This window comes from Lepidochelys olivacea (assembly GCF_965140295.1).
Source record: "Lepidochelys olivacea isolate rLepOli2 genome assembly, chromosome: 7".
Classification (NCBI taxonomy): Eukaryota; Metazoa; Chordata; order Testudines; family Cheloniidae; genus Lepidochelys; species Lepidochelys olivacea.
The window spans coordinates 43,328,087-43,345,853 of record NC_140417.1 but is presented as its reverse complement, the minus strand read 5'-3'; the positions used below and the strand labels follow the sequence as shown (position 1 = coordinate 43,345,853).

The window sequence follows — 17,767 nt, the reverse complement described above, 5'->3', positions numbered from 1 at the left end:
GGCAGCTGCAGCCCTCTGAAGCACAGTTCAACAATACTCCAAGTACTTTGCCTGAAAACGTCTATAGTCGGGTTAGATTTTTTTTTTTTTAAACTATTTGTTACCTGAATCTCTAACACTGATTCAGACTGCTGGCCTTCCCTCTCTATGGAGGGAGGATTTCTCCCCCCGGCTCCCATGTTTGTGTTTGTGCATGTTCTGAGGAATCAGCACAGATCTAGGGCTTAGTTTCTGCTGCACTGATATGCCCTGAGGCCCTCCATGAAGTTAAGCAGGGAACCAAACTAATTTTATTTATTTCCCCTTTGAGTGTTTGTTCCCATAATCCTGCTTCATATCGGGGGAGTGAAATTGGGATCACTCCAAAAATATTTCCAAGGGGCTAGTGATCTTGCTCTGAAAGAGGCTGGGGTTGTCGTCTTGTCTTTCCAACAGAGGTTCCTTCTGGATCTCTCAAAGAAAGTACTGGGGTTCAAGAATGGAATCCCCAGGAGCCTCTACCACTGGCAGGGGTCCCACATGGACCAGCATTTTCCCTGTAGGCTACAGCCTGAGTTATCAGTAGGCAATCCCTAGGAGGATGTTACAGAGGTGGCAGCAGCGATCAGAAGCATGATTGCTGGTACAGTTCTCGGGACTTAGGTATGATCTTTCATCTGGTGGCTGACCTTGTGGCTTCGCTCCCTTCATGGAAACGAGGCAGGGGATCTGCTTGCCTCTGGCTACTCGATTCCTGCTTGGCTCTTTGTTGGTTATTGGAGGAGGGCCAAGGTGACCCTGCCCACAGCATGCTTTGAGGGGGAACTGCACTCAGCCTGACAAGCTCCACAGGACACACAAAGGCGTGAAGCAAGAGACAGCTCTTTCCTTTTTATCTTTTGGCATTCTCTGCTGAGTTTGCTTCCTGAAGCCTGCAGGCGCATCAGCCACTGCAAACACCTCCAAGGTGGAGCCAAGAGGACAGATGGACAAATTCAGCCAAATTAGTCAGAAATTTTCAATAAGAGATTGAAATTTGCCTCCAAAAAGCTCTGGCTGAACCACTGGTCACTGTGGAGGCAAATAAAACATGACTGAAGTTCAGGAGGCGGGGCATTCCCCTGATTCCAGTAACTGACATTTCTGTCTGAAGTCCACAGCTCTGTTACAATACATACTTTAGTGGCTGGCAGCTGGGGGGCAGAACTAGCCGTATGTCTTCACAGGGAGTATACCTAAAAATTCATTTTGATTATTTCATGACATATAACATATCTATGGGTGTGCACTCAAGGCAAAATCTGTGTAGAACACCACAGGGAACACAACTACCTTTGCACCTTGTAAGTGCAACTCGTTGAGAGAAATTTTAAATATGTACGACATTTGCACATAAAACAAAATTTGTAATCTAACATGTCTTGTCTCTCCTTGGAAAATGGATATTGAGATGTGTCAACATCCTGAAACTAATCCCAATGCAGAAGCAAAAACTAATACCAGCAGATCTGAAGTTCAGTGCTTAAACTCTAAACAACAAAATGTGTGCCAGAACAGAAGGTAATCAACATAAAGGCACACTGAATACAGCTAATAAGTACATTCATTTTTAACATAATAAGGGAGCACAGAACACATGTAAAAATCTGTAATAAGTCAAACTTTATTGTAAACCATTATACAATGTAAGTACCCTTACATCATATACCCTTAAACTTTAATGTAACACCACTGATTAAACAATATGGTTCAAACAGAGGGCAGCAGATTTCAGTCATTGTTTGCTGACATAGGCTCTACTCCCAATTTACTTGTAAACAAATAAACCCAAAGTTCAATTTGAGACATACCCAGGCAAGACAAAAACCCAATTACAAAAAAGAGTCCCTTTTTTAAAGATAGTGTAGTTTTACTTTGTAAAACCATAGTAGTCATTTTCAGTCATTGAAATGGAGACTACATATTGTCTAAAAAAAAGTTGCACAGCTGTGCTTTAGATCTACTTTGACCTGATGTGGCTGGATTTGTTCACTTTCACTACTTTTGGTGCTGCAAAAAGCACAGCACGTTGCAGACTTGGGGGCAATAGCAGAAATTCCTTAAGATACTCAACCCTTCACTGCTAATGCTGAACATTCTTTCCCCCAACAGGCACAGCTGGAAACTGTGCATACAGTTGTTAGAAACCTCTGGAACGCTTTGCATTGTTTTAGTTAAGTTCACAACTCAACAAGTATGAGTTTTCCCTGAAGAAAAGCTATAGCACATTTTAGTCAGCAACATTAATATACAGCATTTTACCACATAAAGTAGGACAAGGGGAACTGAATGCATTAAAGCCAGAACTTTAAGACCACATATTAGATGACAACATATCACAGCGCAGATATAACCAGTTCATGTGTTGTAAGGTTGACAAGTTGTGATGAATCTTGACCTCCAATATTTCTAATTTCTGCTCAAGTATACATTTAAAGTTAGAATCCCTTTTATTTATTTATACACAAGCTTATTTTAAACAAACAAATAATGGCATAATGACTACCTTTTAGAAGTACAGTCTGAATTAAACCTATTGTGAGTTGTTTAAAGGATGGATTTGCCACAGCAGACTAACATTTGGAGGAGAATCACATATGTGCTTCCAGGACTTCAAATCATCATCATATCAACTCATTATAGAATAGTTTCTCTTAAACTGTACTGCCAAAATACTCCAACAGTGAAGCACTAGATGTTATATGTCTGAGCTTCAAAGAAAAATGTATAAACTTTAACTACTGCATGAATTCATTTTTTCAGTTAAGACTTTTGCAAACAGGGAAATAATTTAACATTTTCCTTTTCTTTTTTGAAAGGGTAATGAAAACTAATGAGCAAAAATGTAACATCTTGCTGTCACCTGGGGGAACTTTAAGAGTGTAGTATTAAAGAGAGGGACTATATCAAAATTAATGCTCAAACAACCTTTCTAATAAAAGGTATTCATTTTCCATGTTATGACTGTGGGAATGTGAAATGCTCAAGAGTCTTTGGCTAATAGAACTTCACTATGTCACAAGTCCTGTTACAAAACAATACAATATAAATCTCAACTCAGAGGTACTGAAGCACTTAAGAAAAAAAAAGGGAAAAAAAGCATTTTTACCCTTAAAACAATCTGAAGAAAACAGCTATATGGTGCTTTATACTATCTTTACTTGGACAGTAAATATGAGGTCTGTACAAAAGAAGCTTATTTTACATGATTAAGGCCATTTGATGGTTCACAGACTAAACTTGACACTAGAAACAAAGCTCATTTTGATATTCTGCATAATTTGAACAGAGGAAGCAAAAAAATAAAGCTCATGATTTGTGTGCTGTTCAAATGATCCCTAATGACTAAAGAGGACAGGTAAGTATAATATGGTGGAATAGAGAAAGCATCATCTGTTTTATTTCATTACCTCAAATAGAACAAGGCCTAGGCAAATCCTCTCAAGCTCCTGACTAAAAATACCGAAGTTTGTGAACAGAGGAGACTAGTTCTTAATTCCCGTGGGAGTGGCAAAGCTGTAGTAGATATACTGTTCATTGAAGTGAATTGCTTAAACTACTGTACTGGAGAGGTTGAACTTGCCTGATTGTACAATACTCAGACAAGGCTTAAATCAAAAAAGATGAAACATTTACTGAAAAAGGTAAGCTAATAAATTGGGAGGCAACATTGATTAGTGACACTTCCCTACTTCACACTTCAGAGAAACTCAAATTAGGCAAGTGTCTGTTTCCCTTAGTTTCTAGATTTAGTGTAAGAAAAACATTAGCATTTAACTTATTGCAAATATTATGTTTTAACACACAGTACCAGTGATTGGGGGGGGCTCCAGCTAGCTCAAATGTCAGGTTTGGTAAAATGTCCCTTTTAGTCAGCTGGACAGATTGAGATATACAGAAGAAGTCACAGGACATTTTGTTTACCTCAATAGCTAAGCTGTAAACAAATATTTGAATAGTGAAGGAAAGCAAGGGAGCACACAGTATTTCCGAAGGCCTACCGACCCCACTTCAGCAGTATTGGTAACATACCACATTAAGACCTACTAAATATATACAAAATTTAAAAAAATCTTTAAAAAGTTCTGAGCTGTCTTCCAGTGAACTTGTTTGGTTTTTTAAGGCTTGGAACGCATCTGATGTCCAGATTTGCAACTTATTTCTGATCTTTGCCATCTTTTTGATGCATCACCTCATCCTACACAAGGCTTAATTGAATCAAAGAAAGCTGTTGGAACAGTTGGGAAATACACAAAGGAACAGGAGGTCACTGAAAACAGGTCTACAAGGGTTCAACACCAGCAGATATGTTTTCATTAACCACGGAAAGACGACACTGAAAGCCACAGACATCTTAAATGTAGTAACAGGTGCATAGTACCTCTCAGTTTTATTCCAGATAGAGAAAGGGAGAAACAAGTAGGCTTTTTTGGAGGAATTAAGGAATGTGTGCACTGGGGAAGTATGCTTTAAAGCCTTCAAATGAAGTATTGTTACTAAAGATCAGCACTACACATTTATATTTAAATGGAAAAAATCTTAAGTAAAAATGCAACCCAAAGAAAGAATTATATGTATTAAGTTAGTGCTAAGAGCTCTAATCAGATCAGCATCTCGTGTGCTAGATCCCATGTAAGAAATATAGAGAGGGAATGTTCTGCCTCCTTTGGAATAGCTGAGAGGTACAATCAGAGATTTTCAAGTTCTTATGAGACAAATATTGATGAAGTCATCCTTAGAAGTTCATTTCACAGATGAGGAAACTATCAGAAAAATGTGTTTTCTTTATCTGCTAAAGTGCATATTGCCAAATATGCAGAGAACATCTCCATTTTACAAAACACTATTCTTAAATGACGTTGCCAAAACCACACTTGGGGCTACATTTCTAGTTGACATTTGGTGGTTTCAACAGTGAAAGAAAGCTTTTCCCTTTGTGAAAACATCATTTGCCTTATCTTAATCAAGTGACAAGGACGAATGAGAACTTCACTGCAAATCTTTTGATCTTTTTCCACACAAAAAAAGGGAACAGTATCCTTTTCTCTGACAAAGAGAATCCTTAAATATAACAGTATGAAAATATAACTTAAATATAAAATAGTCAAATAGGTTAGAGGAGACTTGAAAAAAATCTTTGTTCTGCCTATTAGTTCCATAGGTACCTTGTAGGAAGTAAACATGTACTTAAAAAAATAACATTAAGTTACAGCTTGTAACCATAAAACTATTCTGCTCTAGGAATTAATATGCTGCAAATGCCAGTTTTAGTAATAAAACACACTAGTTCCACTTAGTCAACCCCGATGCCTTTTTCCAGAATGTCTTGCACTGAATCACTCAGGAACCATAAGTGAGTTGACACTGAGTAATTGTTTTTCTGTCGTCTTCTCTGAAGTGTCAGATACAAACCATTTTAGTGTCTGGTCCCTAACAATGTGGTGTTTCCACAAATGATGAAAAGACGCTCTTGCATATTTGGTCAGTGTTTCTGTAGTGCAACTGAACTGGAATGCTTCAAGCTACCTGCATCCTAATCACAGACCTGTTGTTGAGTAACTGTTAGTAGGAAAAAAGGGATGCTGTTGCAAAGTGAAAATCCACTGATCAGGAAGCTTATGTCACGAAACCTGCAAATACACAGGTCAGGAATGCATCATACAGGCAGCCCAAAGCGATGCTTTTTCTTAATAGGCTTTAAGTTAGTCAGTCTCCGTAGGTCCTCTTCAACTTCTGACTCCTCCATTTCATCATCTGCTGAAATAAGGATCTAAAAACAGAAATATAAATAGCATGTTTCAAATAAGATTCAATCTCTATTTTTCTCCTTTGAATCTATTTTAAATAATTTATTCTAGTAAGATGCCCAATTATTCAATGTTTAAGAAAAGAGGCTTTATTAAAACAGGAGAATTTTGGATTTGTTAGGTTTCATGTCACTGCCTGTCGGACGTATTACATTAGAAATAGGACTGTCGATCATCGCAGTTTACTTACATGTTTAACTCAAAAAAATTGTGATTAATTGCACTTTTAATCGCACCGTTAATCAATAGAATACCAATGTAACTTTAATATTTTGGATGTTCGTCTACATTTTCAAATATATTGATTTCTATTACACAGATGACAAAGTTTGCAATACTCACTTATTATTTTTATTACAAATATTTGCACTATAAAAATAGAATTTTTCAATTCACCTCATACATGAACTGAAGTGCAATCTCTTTATCATGAAAGTGCAACTTACAATTTTTTTTGTTACATAACTGCACTCAAAAAACAAAACAATGTAAAACTTTAGAGCCTACAAGTCCACTCAGTTCTACCTTTTATTCAGTCAATTGCTAAGAGAAACACGTTTGTTTACATTTACGGGACATAACGCTGCCTGCTTCTTATTTACAATGTCACCTGAAAGTGAGAACATGCATTTGCATGGCACTTTTGTAACCGGCATTGCAAGGTATTTACATGCCAGATAAGCTAAACATTTGTATGCCCCTTCATGACCCTTACTTTGACAGGGCAACAAGCCTTGTAGATGGGGGGGGGAGGGGGGAAGAGAAGAGAAGAGAAGTGGTAGTTGTGGTATATCTTGACTTAAGTAAGGCTTTTGATACTGTCTCGCGTGACCTTCTCATAAACAAAATAGGGAAATACAACCTAGATGGAGCTACTATAAGGTGGGTGCATAACTGGTTGGAAAATTGTTCCCAGAGAATACTCATCAGCGGTTCACAGTCATGCTGAAAGGGCATAACGAGTGGGGTCTGGCAGAGATCGGTTCTAGGTCTGGTTCTGTTCAATATCTTCATCAATGATTTAGATAATGGCATAGAGAGAACACTTATAAAGTTTGCAGACAATATCAAGCTGAGAGGGGTTGCAAGGGCTTTGGAGGATAGGATTAAAATTCAAACTGATCTGGACAAACTGGAGAAATGGTCTGAAGTAAATAGGATGAAATTCAATAAGGACAAATGCAAAGTACTCCACTTAGGAAGGAACAATCAGTTGCACACATACAAAATGGGAAATGACTGCCTAGGAAGGAGTACTGCAGAAAGAGATGTGGGGGTCATAGTGGATCACAAGCTAAGTATGAGTCAACAGTGTAACACTGTTGCAAAAAAGCAAACATCATTCTGGGATGTATTAGCAGGAGTATTGTAAGCAAGACATGAGAAGTAATTCTTCCGCTCTTCTCCGCACTGAGTAGGCCTCAGCTGGAGTATTGTGTCCAATTCTGGGTACCACATTTCAGGAAAGATGTGGACAAATTGGAGAAAGTCCAGAGGAGAGCAACAAAAATGATTAACGGTCTAGCAAACATGACCTATGAGGGAAGATTGAAAAAAATTGGGTTTGTTTAGTCTGGAGAAGAGAAGACAGAGGGGACATGGTAACAGTTTTCAAGTACATAAAAGGTTGTTACAAGGAGGAGGGAAAAAAATTATTCTTAACCTCTCAGGATAGGACAAGAAACAATGGGCTTAAATTGCAGCAAGGGCGGTTTAGGTTGAATAATAGGAAAAACTTCCTAACTGTCAGAGTGGTTAAGCACTGGAATAAATTGCCTAGGGAGGCTGTGGAATCTCCATCATTGGGGATTTTTAAGAGCAGGTTAGACAAATACCTCTCAGGGATGGTCTAGATAATACTTCAGTCCTGCCTTGAGTGCAGGGGACTGGACTAGATGACCTCTCGAGGTCCCTTCCAGTTCTATCATTCTATGCTTCGGCCACCATTCCAGAGGACATGCTTCCATGCTGATGACACTCGTTAAAAAAATGTGTTAATTAAATTTGTGACTGAACTCCTTGGGGGAGAATTGTATGTCTCCTGCTCTGTTTTATCCACATTCTGCCATATATTTCATGATATAGCAATCTCAGATGATGACCCAGCACATATTCATTTTAAGAACACTTTCACAGATTTGACAAAATGCAAAGAAGGTACTAATACGAGATTTCTAAAGATAGCTACAGCAGTCAACCCCAGGTTTGAGAATCTGAAGTGCCTTCCAAAATCTGAGAGGGATGAGGTATGGACCATGCTTTCAGAAGTCTTAAAAGAGCAACACTCCGCTGTGGAAACTACAGAACTGAACCACCAAAAACGAAAATCAACCTTCTGCTGGTGGTATCTGACTCAGATGATGAAAATGAACATGCGCTGGTCCGCACTGCTTTGGATCATTATCAAGCAGATCCCGTCATCGGCATGGATGCATGTCCTCTGGAATGGTGGTTGAAGCATGAAGGGACATATGCATCTTTAGTGCATCTTCAGGCACGTAAATATCTCACGACACCAGCTACAACTGTGCCATGCAAACCTGTTGTCACTTTCAGATGAAGTTGTAAACAAGAAATGGGGGGAGCAGCATTATCTCCTGCAAATGTAAACAAACTTGTTTATTTGAGTGATTGGCTGAACAAGAAGTGATTAAGTGGACTTGTAGGCTCTAAAATTTTACATTGTTTTATTTTTGAGTGCAGTTTTTTTTGTACATAATTCTATATTTGTAAGTGCAACTTTTATGACAGATTGCACTACAGTATTTGTATTAGGTGAGTGGAAAAATACTATTTCTTTTGTTTTTTACTATGCAAATATTTGTAATAAAAAATAATAATATAAAGTGAGCACTGTACACTTTGTATTTTGTGTGGTAATTGAAATCAATATATTTGAAAATGTAGAAAACATTCAAAAATATTTAAATAAATGGTGTTCTATTATTTTTTAATTGCTTAACAGCCCTAATTAGAAAGTAACTTTCAAACATCAAAATGCTTTTTCGTACTTCACCTTCCATGCAAGAAATAAATGAGGGTGCCCAAAATGTGTTTTAACCAAGAGCAGTTTAAGCAATTTGCCATGAACACATTTTCAGAAATTGAAGACAGCAGGCATCTTCATCTCTAATAGACATATGGGCTCATAAAGTCTACAGGTATTATCTGATCTTAAAGAAAGATCATTTGACTGAAGAAAGCACTGAACAGTGGGACCTGTGGTACACTGGGATCCCACAAATGTTCCACTTGTGGGCAGACAGATTTTCTGACCATCTTTCAGTGACAGTTTTATCTACTAAACAAAAAAGAGTTACTACTGATAATGGATATTAAACAATAGTGACAGAAGTGCTCATATACTCAAGTAAGCTGCTTGTCCTTATGCAAAGCAAAAAGTGCTTAACAAAATTTTAAGGAAGATTATCTTGAAAGCAGGGAAGTTAAAAAAATTGACTTTTTGGCCCCTTCACTTTCAGTGTAATTACTGAAAGTACTATATTCCACAGAAAAATGGAACTAGAGAGTTGTACCAGATATAGCAATGGCTCTTACACAGCTGTATGCTTCAACTGAATGGTCTTTCATCATGGTTAAGTTCTTTTAGTGGGTAGCAATCAAAAGGAACATTTCTGATCCACCTTAAGCTCTTCGGATAAGGAGAGATTGAGAACAGAACTGAGAGAATGATGTTCTCACCCTATCACAGTTGTTTAAAGTCAAATCAAGGTTATTTGCAACACTGAATGGGGAAGCTGCCATGGCACTTATTTGTAGTGTATAATCCTGTACACTAATGACTAGATATGGTTTTAAAACTGCTGTAGACTCTTTAACCTCACCAACCCTCAAAAACAAACAAAACAAAACAACCCCAACCTGAAACTGATCTATTGTTCAAATGTGTAAGATTATCATAACAGATGAAATGTCTGTTTTAACAAATCTGAGACACCATTTTTAGATATACAATATCCTTATAAAATAGCCACACTAAAACTGTAGTTCACTGTTAACTGAATTATCTGACACCACAGGATCTAAAAACAATCCTTTTGAAAGGTCTCGTACCCCAGGAAAAATTTCATCAGCAGCCTTGTAAAGGGTCAATAAGTGAATTAGCAGTCCCGATTTATTCAATGAGGTCTTACGAAAAAGGGCTCTAAGCAAATTTAGTACAAAACTAATCAAGCCTAAGATAGTATTGTAAGTCAAAGTCAAAAGGAAGGGAGTTGACTCAGGTACAGCAAGTGGTGCATCTACATACTTCTGACTCTGACTCTTCATGTGATGCTGCTCTCCTGTATCGGACTTTACTTCCATTCCTTGAATCTTGCCCCACTTCCTTTTCTTCGAGTTTAGCTTTTGTCTTCCCTTTCTTCATAAGAAAGTTATCCACCACCCAGAACATTAATGCCTGTTAACAGGGGAAAATTCACAGTTCAGGTTTTCTTTAGACCAGTATATGTGTTAGTCATTCAGTCCTTGGAATGGAGTTAGGGAATAGTTGTACTAAGTGGGATTTGGCCAAATATGGCAAAATCCTGTACAGATCCAGTCACATGATCTAACATATACCCCCTGAAACATAGCTGCCCTATTTCCTGCTCTTGCACCAATAAGAAAAAAGCTGCTGCTTAGTGGGCATTTTTTATTAGCTCTTAATCTTGACATATGGATCGTCTTGCTCGGTCTAGGGCACTTCAATAGGATGATATTTTTTGGCACTCCAAACAAATTAATGCTTTCCTAAATAAAGCAAATTTAACTGGAATTTCTAACTGGTACAACAGTATCTGAATAGTACATTCAACACTGGGCATTCTGTGCACCATTTCTGTGCCCAATGGCATTGCTGATTATGGATTTTATAGATACATAAGTACATAATCACATTTTATACACACACACACACACACACACACACAGAGGAGTTGAAGACTTGTAACACTAAGATATCACACCAAGGCACTGTGTGGTACGGATTAATTTTAACAGATGGAGAAGGGGATGGGTGGGGGAGGGAACACAAGTCAACTATCTCTGAAAAGCGTACAGTTGTACTAACATTAACAAAGAAGGGAACTATCAGCATGACGATAGCCAGCTCCAACTGGGGGTTCTCTATGGGATTCAATAAAGCTACCTGTGAAAAGAAAAAGATCAAATTCAGACCACAACAGTATGTGAATGCAGCTGGGTTAGAAAGTGTTACAGAAAGTATTAGGCTGGTAGCCAGATGAATTAGAAAGGACAGTTTTATAGGAAAGGAATATAATTTTGTCAAGGAAGCATTTGTTTGTTGCATTTAGTAACGCACGTAATGTGCGGCTGACTGAAAACAATCTGCCATCCCACTAATTTGTGGCTACAGAAGGAATGTGATGACTTGTGGGTAGGTGAAGCAACCAGATACTATCTGACAAATTAATCACCTTATAATCCCAAGGAAAATGTTTGAAGCCCCATCACTTGGAGATTTAAAAAAACTGGTCAGAATACTATAAAATAAAGTGTAAAAAAATCCTGTTTTATTCTACAGGGATGGTCTAGAACAGTGGTTCTCAAACTTTTGTACTGGTGACCCCTTTCACACAGCAAGCCTCTGAGTACAATCTCCCTTCTAAATTAAAAACACTTTTTAAAATATTTAACGCTATTATAAATGCTGGAGGTGAAGTGGGGTTTGGGGTGGAGGCTGACAGCTCGCAACACCCCAGTTTGAGAACCCCTGGTTTAGAACACCTTACAGGGGTTATTCAGCTCTAACTGCTATGAGTAATCATCTTGAATGTTAAATTGCATATGCTGTACTAAACCAGACAATCCACCTCGTACCTACCTGACACTTATTCCACAGTTCAGTTATATAAAATGCTTTATCAATTATAGACAAAATTATAAATTATCCCTTTAAAAGTGTGTGGACTTGTGGTTCCCACTTGATTCTACATTGAGATGAAAGATTCTATTAGCGACATGTCCAAGATGATGTATGTGCTTCCTGCAGTTGAACTAACTGTGGCCATAAAAGAGGTTTGACCAAGAAAAACAAAGCATAGGCTATAGTCAAATATCCACTGAACCCTTTTTCCAGAAAGCTTTGACTGGAAGAACCAATATCTTGGAAAATTGCTTACAAACACATGCTGCGGTTTTAAAGTTAAATATCTGGACGTGGGATGCAGAAGTTCAAATATTTTATAAAACAAAGACATTTTAAAGGTGAATTACAATACATTATAGAGACTTCTGCTGCTCCAGGTAAGTACTGTCAGGTTTAGATTATAAATCAGGTCACTTACAATGTTATGATCTTTCATACAGATCTCAGCCTGGGAGTCATTCCTCATTACTGCAACTTCATTATGTTTACTGAATATACTGCCACACACTTACTAGTATAACTAATAGTATTAGCATAAATTGAAGCTAAGCTATACTTTACCTGTATAAGGGTTCAAAATACACTTTGTGCTGCAGAAATTGACTATTGTTTGCTTACTGGCAGATTTTTTTAATTCAGTAACTCAGCAATGTGTCTTTTATTGCAGTGTGAATTACTAAGGTTTTACTACAAAAAATGTACCAATGTTCTATTATGAACATTTAGGGGAGATTCTCTAAAACTGTGGAAAAGAATACACAATAGGTTTAAAGTTAGGGCTGTAATTTAACTAAAAGAAAGGCTGATGCACTCGGTCTCCTTTTAGGTACCTCAAGTGAGCATGTGATCTTATATTGTACACGATGCAATACCTACTAAATTCAAAATAGAATGGAAGCATTGTCACCAGTGAAATCCAATTAGAGTATCAGGACACTCCATTATCATAGGCAACAGTTAAGTAGCACCAACTGTGGACCTCTACATAGCTTGCATGATAGCCTTAGTCTTTTTGGATTAAATAGAATTAACAGTTTATCACCTTCTGGCATCTATCTGCAATTCATTTAACTGTAAAAATACTATAAAGACTCAAACCTCTTTCCATTGAGGTATTAGGAGGACTATAATGATGATGGTTTTCTCAAACATCATGATCACTATGTACAGTGCACACTGTCCCACCCAAGCACTGCACTGCAGCGGGTCACCTACAAGAAAAGCAAAGCTTTAATACACCAGTTTAGCCCACTGTCACTTGACTTAGCACATGTTTAAGAAAAACAAAAGCAAAATTAGACAAGGGAGAAAAACTTAGTAAACCAAAGTAAAATGAAATATTTGATACGGGATTGCCATTGAAAAGCAGCCTAATGATATTTCTCAATAGCAACAACATTCATTGATATCCCTTTGCTTGGATGAAGAAGTTGCCTTCCCTGATGAGTCCGAATTTTTGTGCTTTAGAAATTTTTTACTTTAGAAATCTCAAAAAAGATAAATTAATAAACTGAACATAAAAGAGCACCTTTTGTTTAGTTAGGGAGTACCTTGTTACAGTTTGCTTTAGTACACATTATTGAACTCAGCAGATAAAGCACAGAATTAGCTTACATCTCAGGAGATTTTCACTTTTCCATAAAGCTAGTTGCTACAAATTATTTGCCATTTTGGCAAATAATGATGTTTTCTAAGGAAGAAAACGTACACTGCAGCAGCCAAGTATTGTGTATCTTGCTCTAGCATAGATAGCCTTTTAAAAAATTAGAATATTCCTACATTTGTGCTTTTGCCATCCTGGATATATAGGTATCTTATACAAATGTCAGCAACCATGACTAGCTGATGGTAATTATGGCAAAAACTGCAACAGATTACAAGAGAATGAGTAGCCTTCAAAATTTTAATTTTGTTCAGAGCTTCCTGCAAGCTCATCAGGATATATCTTCGTTGCACCGATTAATGTAAATCATAAAAAGTGAAATAATTTTGCTGTACCCCAGGTAAGGTACTGTATAATGAATACCAAGCAAATTATTGATTGCTCTGGAATTAGAACAGTCATACAAATATTCCAACAGAAAAAGTATATAGCCTGATATAACTACAGCATAACTGAACATACCTGGTTGCAGCTGAGATAAGAGTGGAGTGTCTGACAAAACAGTCAGGTGAATTTTAACCAGCATCACAATATCACCAAAATTTGACAACTCAGAAGTGCTTTACTAACACTTCATTTAAAACAAAGTTTTTCCACAGATTTCACCATTCACTTTCAATAAAAAAACTTTTAGAGCATCAAATATGGCTTAATATTTAAGTCTGTGAATAAAGCGCAATGGAAATTCAAATGCCTTTATACAGCTGTAATGCAGAATGGACCATGGCTATGTCTTTTTCCAGAAAGCTATTGAAAGATATACAGCAAATAGTCTTGAGTTTTACACTTTGCTCTTGAAATTCCACAGCAGGCAGAAATTGATTTTTCAGCCTAGACCAGCTTTTCCCAGAAAAATTTCACCAGGAGATGTTCCTAGAGTGCTACAATTTGAATATACTGGTTTTAAGGTGTTTATTTTTGGTAATGTAAGGCTTCAGTTATACAGACCCAAGTCTGAAAGTTTGAAAACTCTGAGTGAAGGTTCCCCAGATCATGTTTCTCCATCTGCCATGTAACTATGAATTTTCCAGAGATGTGGGGTTTGAGTTAAGACTGAAATTAAAAATGAATTCCCAGACTTTCAAACTTTTCTTTTATTAGTATTTTCTAATTTTTCCTTCGCTATATAAGTGCTATGAAAAAAACAAAATTAAAGCCTTAGACACAGAGTTGCTATTGAGGCTTTAAAATCCATTCTGGGGTCTCTAAATTTTGAAAGTTACAGCAATTGAAATCAGGTTTCAGAGTAACAGCCGTGTTAGTCTGTATTCGCAAAAAGAAAAGGAGTACTTGTGGCACCTTAGAGACTAACCAATTTATTTGAGCATAAGCTTTCGTGAGCTATAGCTCACTACATCCGATGAAGTGAGCTGTAGCTCACGAAAGCTTATGCTCAAATAAATTGGTTAGTCTCTAAGGTGCCACAAGTACTCCTTTTCTTTTTTCAATTGAAATCAGGTCCCATGTACTCTGATCCCACACCATGGAATTTGATACCATTATACCTCAGAGTACACAAAACCTTGGTTATAGTTAACATAAATAATAAAAACCTACTAGTGGTAAAAAAAGGTGCTAGCAAATGTCATTCTATCAAATTTGATGTCACAGTTAGGAAATGCAACTATTTAGGGACAGATTAGAGGTAGACTTTTGAAACCCGGCTGCATTTAATAAATTAAATCTGACTCAGTTTTGGATATGGTCTGTCAAACTTTCAAAACTATCTTTCACCATTATTATAGAAATAGTTTTAAAATTATGGATTTCATGGAAAAAATAATATTACTATGTGTCCTCTAGAAAGTTACGCAGAAAATTTTCTTGAGTATCTACATTTTCAAAGATGAGGAAAGAACTCAAATTAAAAGTCAACCCAGAAAAGTGGTTTAAAAAACACACTAAGTATGGAGCTCTAGAATTCTTAGCATTTTTCAAGACCTGTGACAATATTAATTTATTTTGATCTTAAAAACATCTTGCAGGCCCTCAGAATTTAAATATTCTGTATAATGTAAAGAAGTTATGAAGCCATGTAAAAATTCTGCTGCCCGAAAGAAGCAGAGCCAGATTTACTACTAATTATTATAGACTAATACAGATAATGTATAACATCATCTGAAAAAATCCTAAGTCCTAAACAACGACATAGACCAACATTTTCTTGGGAAAGCTTGAAAACAGAAAATTGAATTTGTGGACAGTATCTGACAGTTTATCAATAGCAAGGAAACCACTTGTATAAAAAGAAAATTCTAAAATACAATGCTCATATAGCCAAGAGATGACTTTTCATATCTACTGCTTTTCCACTAAGAGCATCTGAAATGAATCAGATTTAGTGACCCATCAAGGTAGATGAGAGCTCACAGAAACCGCACTGAATTAGAATGGAGAGAAACCAGCTTTTCTTCCCATTCCCCACAAGAGATAGAGCCTTAAAGATTCAAGTTAAAATAAGTTTCAGAGTAGCAGCCGTGTTAGTCTGTATTCACAAAAAGAAAAGAAGTACTTGTGGCACCTTAGAGACTAACCTCTTAGTCTCTAACGTGCCACAAGTACTCCTTTTCTTTAAGTTAAAATAATTCATTGACCTGCTCCAAGGTAGACTAGGAGAAAAGCATAAACCTATTTTATGATGATCTCACTCTTATTTCTGGAGGCTCCAGGGCTAGGAACAAATGGATACATTTAGAGAGAGTAATATTTCCATTGTCTGAACAAAACACTTGCATTTGTGCCATTTAGATGAAAAAAACAGAATAATGGCATTGCTTTCAGAGCTAGGGGAAAGAACAAGTCCTGGCTATTACCTAGACTGGTATATAAAATACAGTTCAGTGTTAAAATAGAAAAATCGAGGTCTGATGGCACTCTCTTATTGTTGATAATCTTGCTGAGTGGAGACCCTATGGTAATGTTCTCTTTTTGGTGAAGATTCTAGAGAAGGTGGTGTCACAACTGTGGCAATATTTTGAGTCCTCAGATTTTTTTTTGATTCTGTTCACCTGCTTTTAGATGTAGGTATGGAACAGATACTGCACAGTTTCTCTGGTTGAGTCTCCTGCCGATGAATGAAAATAAAGTGCACATATTCATTCTTTTAGGTTGATCAGTGGCCTTGGAGTAATCTTGACTGAGGTATTGATGTGGCTGCAGACTCTGCCATGGGCAAGTCAGTCTTGCAATGGCTCTATTCACAAGGATAGGCTCCAGATAGTAGTGTTAGGTAAGTGCTCGTCTACTCTAGGCTGTTTCATGTAGCGTATCATAGGGTTCTGTTCTCTCACCCCTCCTATTCAAGGTATATTTATGAGACTGTGGGAAATCTGCACTTCCCCACCTGGCAATAGCATTTGAGATCAACTAAAATGAACACATTACCCTTTGGTTTAACTGGAAGGGTACCTGCACTGAGTAATCTGCTTCCTTTCTTGGTGAATTCTGTTGACTGTCAGGTCATATCCATCTGTTCCCTGCAGGCTATTTCTGGGGAGCGGGATAAGCAGATGTGTGGAGTGAATGAAGATTTTGAGGGTTATGTGGAGAGAGGGTCTTAGTCTTTGAACACTGGCCCTAACTTTCACTGTAGTTTTATAAAGATTATAAATCATCTAGTGTGCTAGGCAGGATACTTGGGATGCCCTAGATATACAATGTATCTGTGTATGAGCAAAATAGACTGCTGTTTAACATTAACATATAAAATGAGGTAGGATCTGAGGTTTAAAATATGGAAAGTTTTTCAATCTTAACATTATCTTTGTGTTTCAAGTACAGTGCATAACAAGTTGTTACAAGGAGGAGGGTGAAAAATTGTTCTCAACCTCTGAGGATAGAACAAGAATCAATGCGCTTAAATTGCAGCAAGGGAGGCTTGGGTTGGACATTAGGAAAAACTTCCTGTCAGGGTCGTTAAGCACTGGTATAAATGACCTAGGAAAGTTGTGGAATCTCCGATATTGGAGAATTTTAAGAACAGATTAGACAAACACCTCTCAGGAATGGTCTAATTATTACTTAGTCCTGATTAGAGTGCAGGGGATTGGCTAGATCTATCAAGGGCCCTTCCAGTTCTACGTGTCTGATTTTTTGGTCATAGGTACATAGTTTGAATTGATAACATCTGAGTAACAATGCTACCACTAATTACCAAGCCAGAAGTGTGGCTCTTTACAATGCAAGGCTCCTCCCGATACAGACAACTATGCCTTTGTAAAATTCTCAGTCATGGGAAGGAGTAGAACATTACCATATGATATGGGGCCACATTTCCTTTTAATCATTAAAACAATTAATTTGATGCTTATGAAAATGAAGGGTTATTAACAATGCTAGTAAGAGAAATAACAAAAAGCAGACTAATCGCAAACTCCCTGCCCATCTCTG

General features: G+C 37.2%; 1 protein-coding gene across 1 annotated transcript in view; it reads right to left on the bottom strand.

The window, feature by feature from the left end:
* Positions 1 to 1,633: 1,633 nt before the first annotated feature.
* LOC311523923 (store-operated calcium entry regulator STIMATE-like) overlaps positions 1,634 to 17,767 on the bottom strand; it is a 105,972-nt gene continuing 89,838 nt past the window's right edge. The window contains exons 5-8 of the mRNA XM_084634471.1: positions 12,814 to 12,926; positions 10,897 to 10,974; positions 10,096 to 10,245; positions 1,634 to 5,788 (exon numbers count right to left, since the gene is read on the bottom strand). Coding sequence (XP_084490597.1) covers positions 5,675 to 5,788; positions 10,096 to 10,245; positions 10,897 to 10,974; positions 12,814 to 12,926 — 455 coding nt within the window. The 3' untranslated portion in view covers positions 1,634 to 5,674. The remainder of the gene's footprint in view (positions 5,789 to 10,095; positions 10,246 to 10,896; positions 10,975 to 12,813; positions 12,927 to 17,767) is intronic.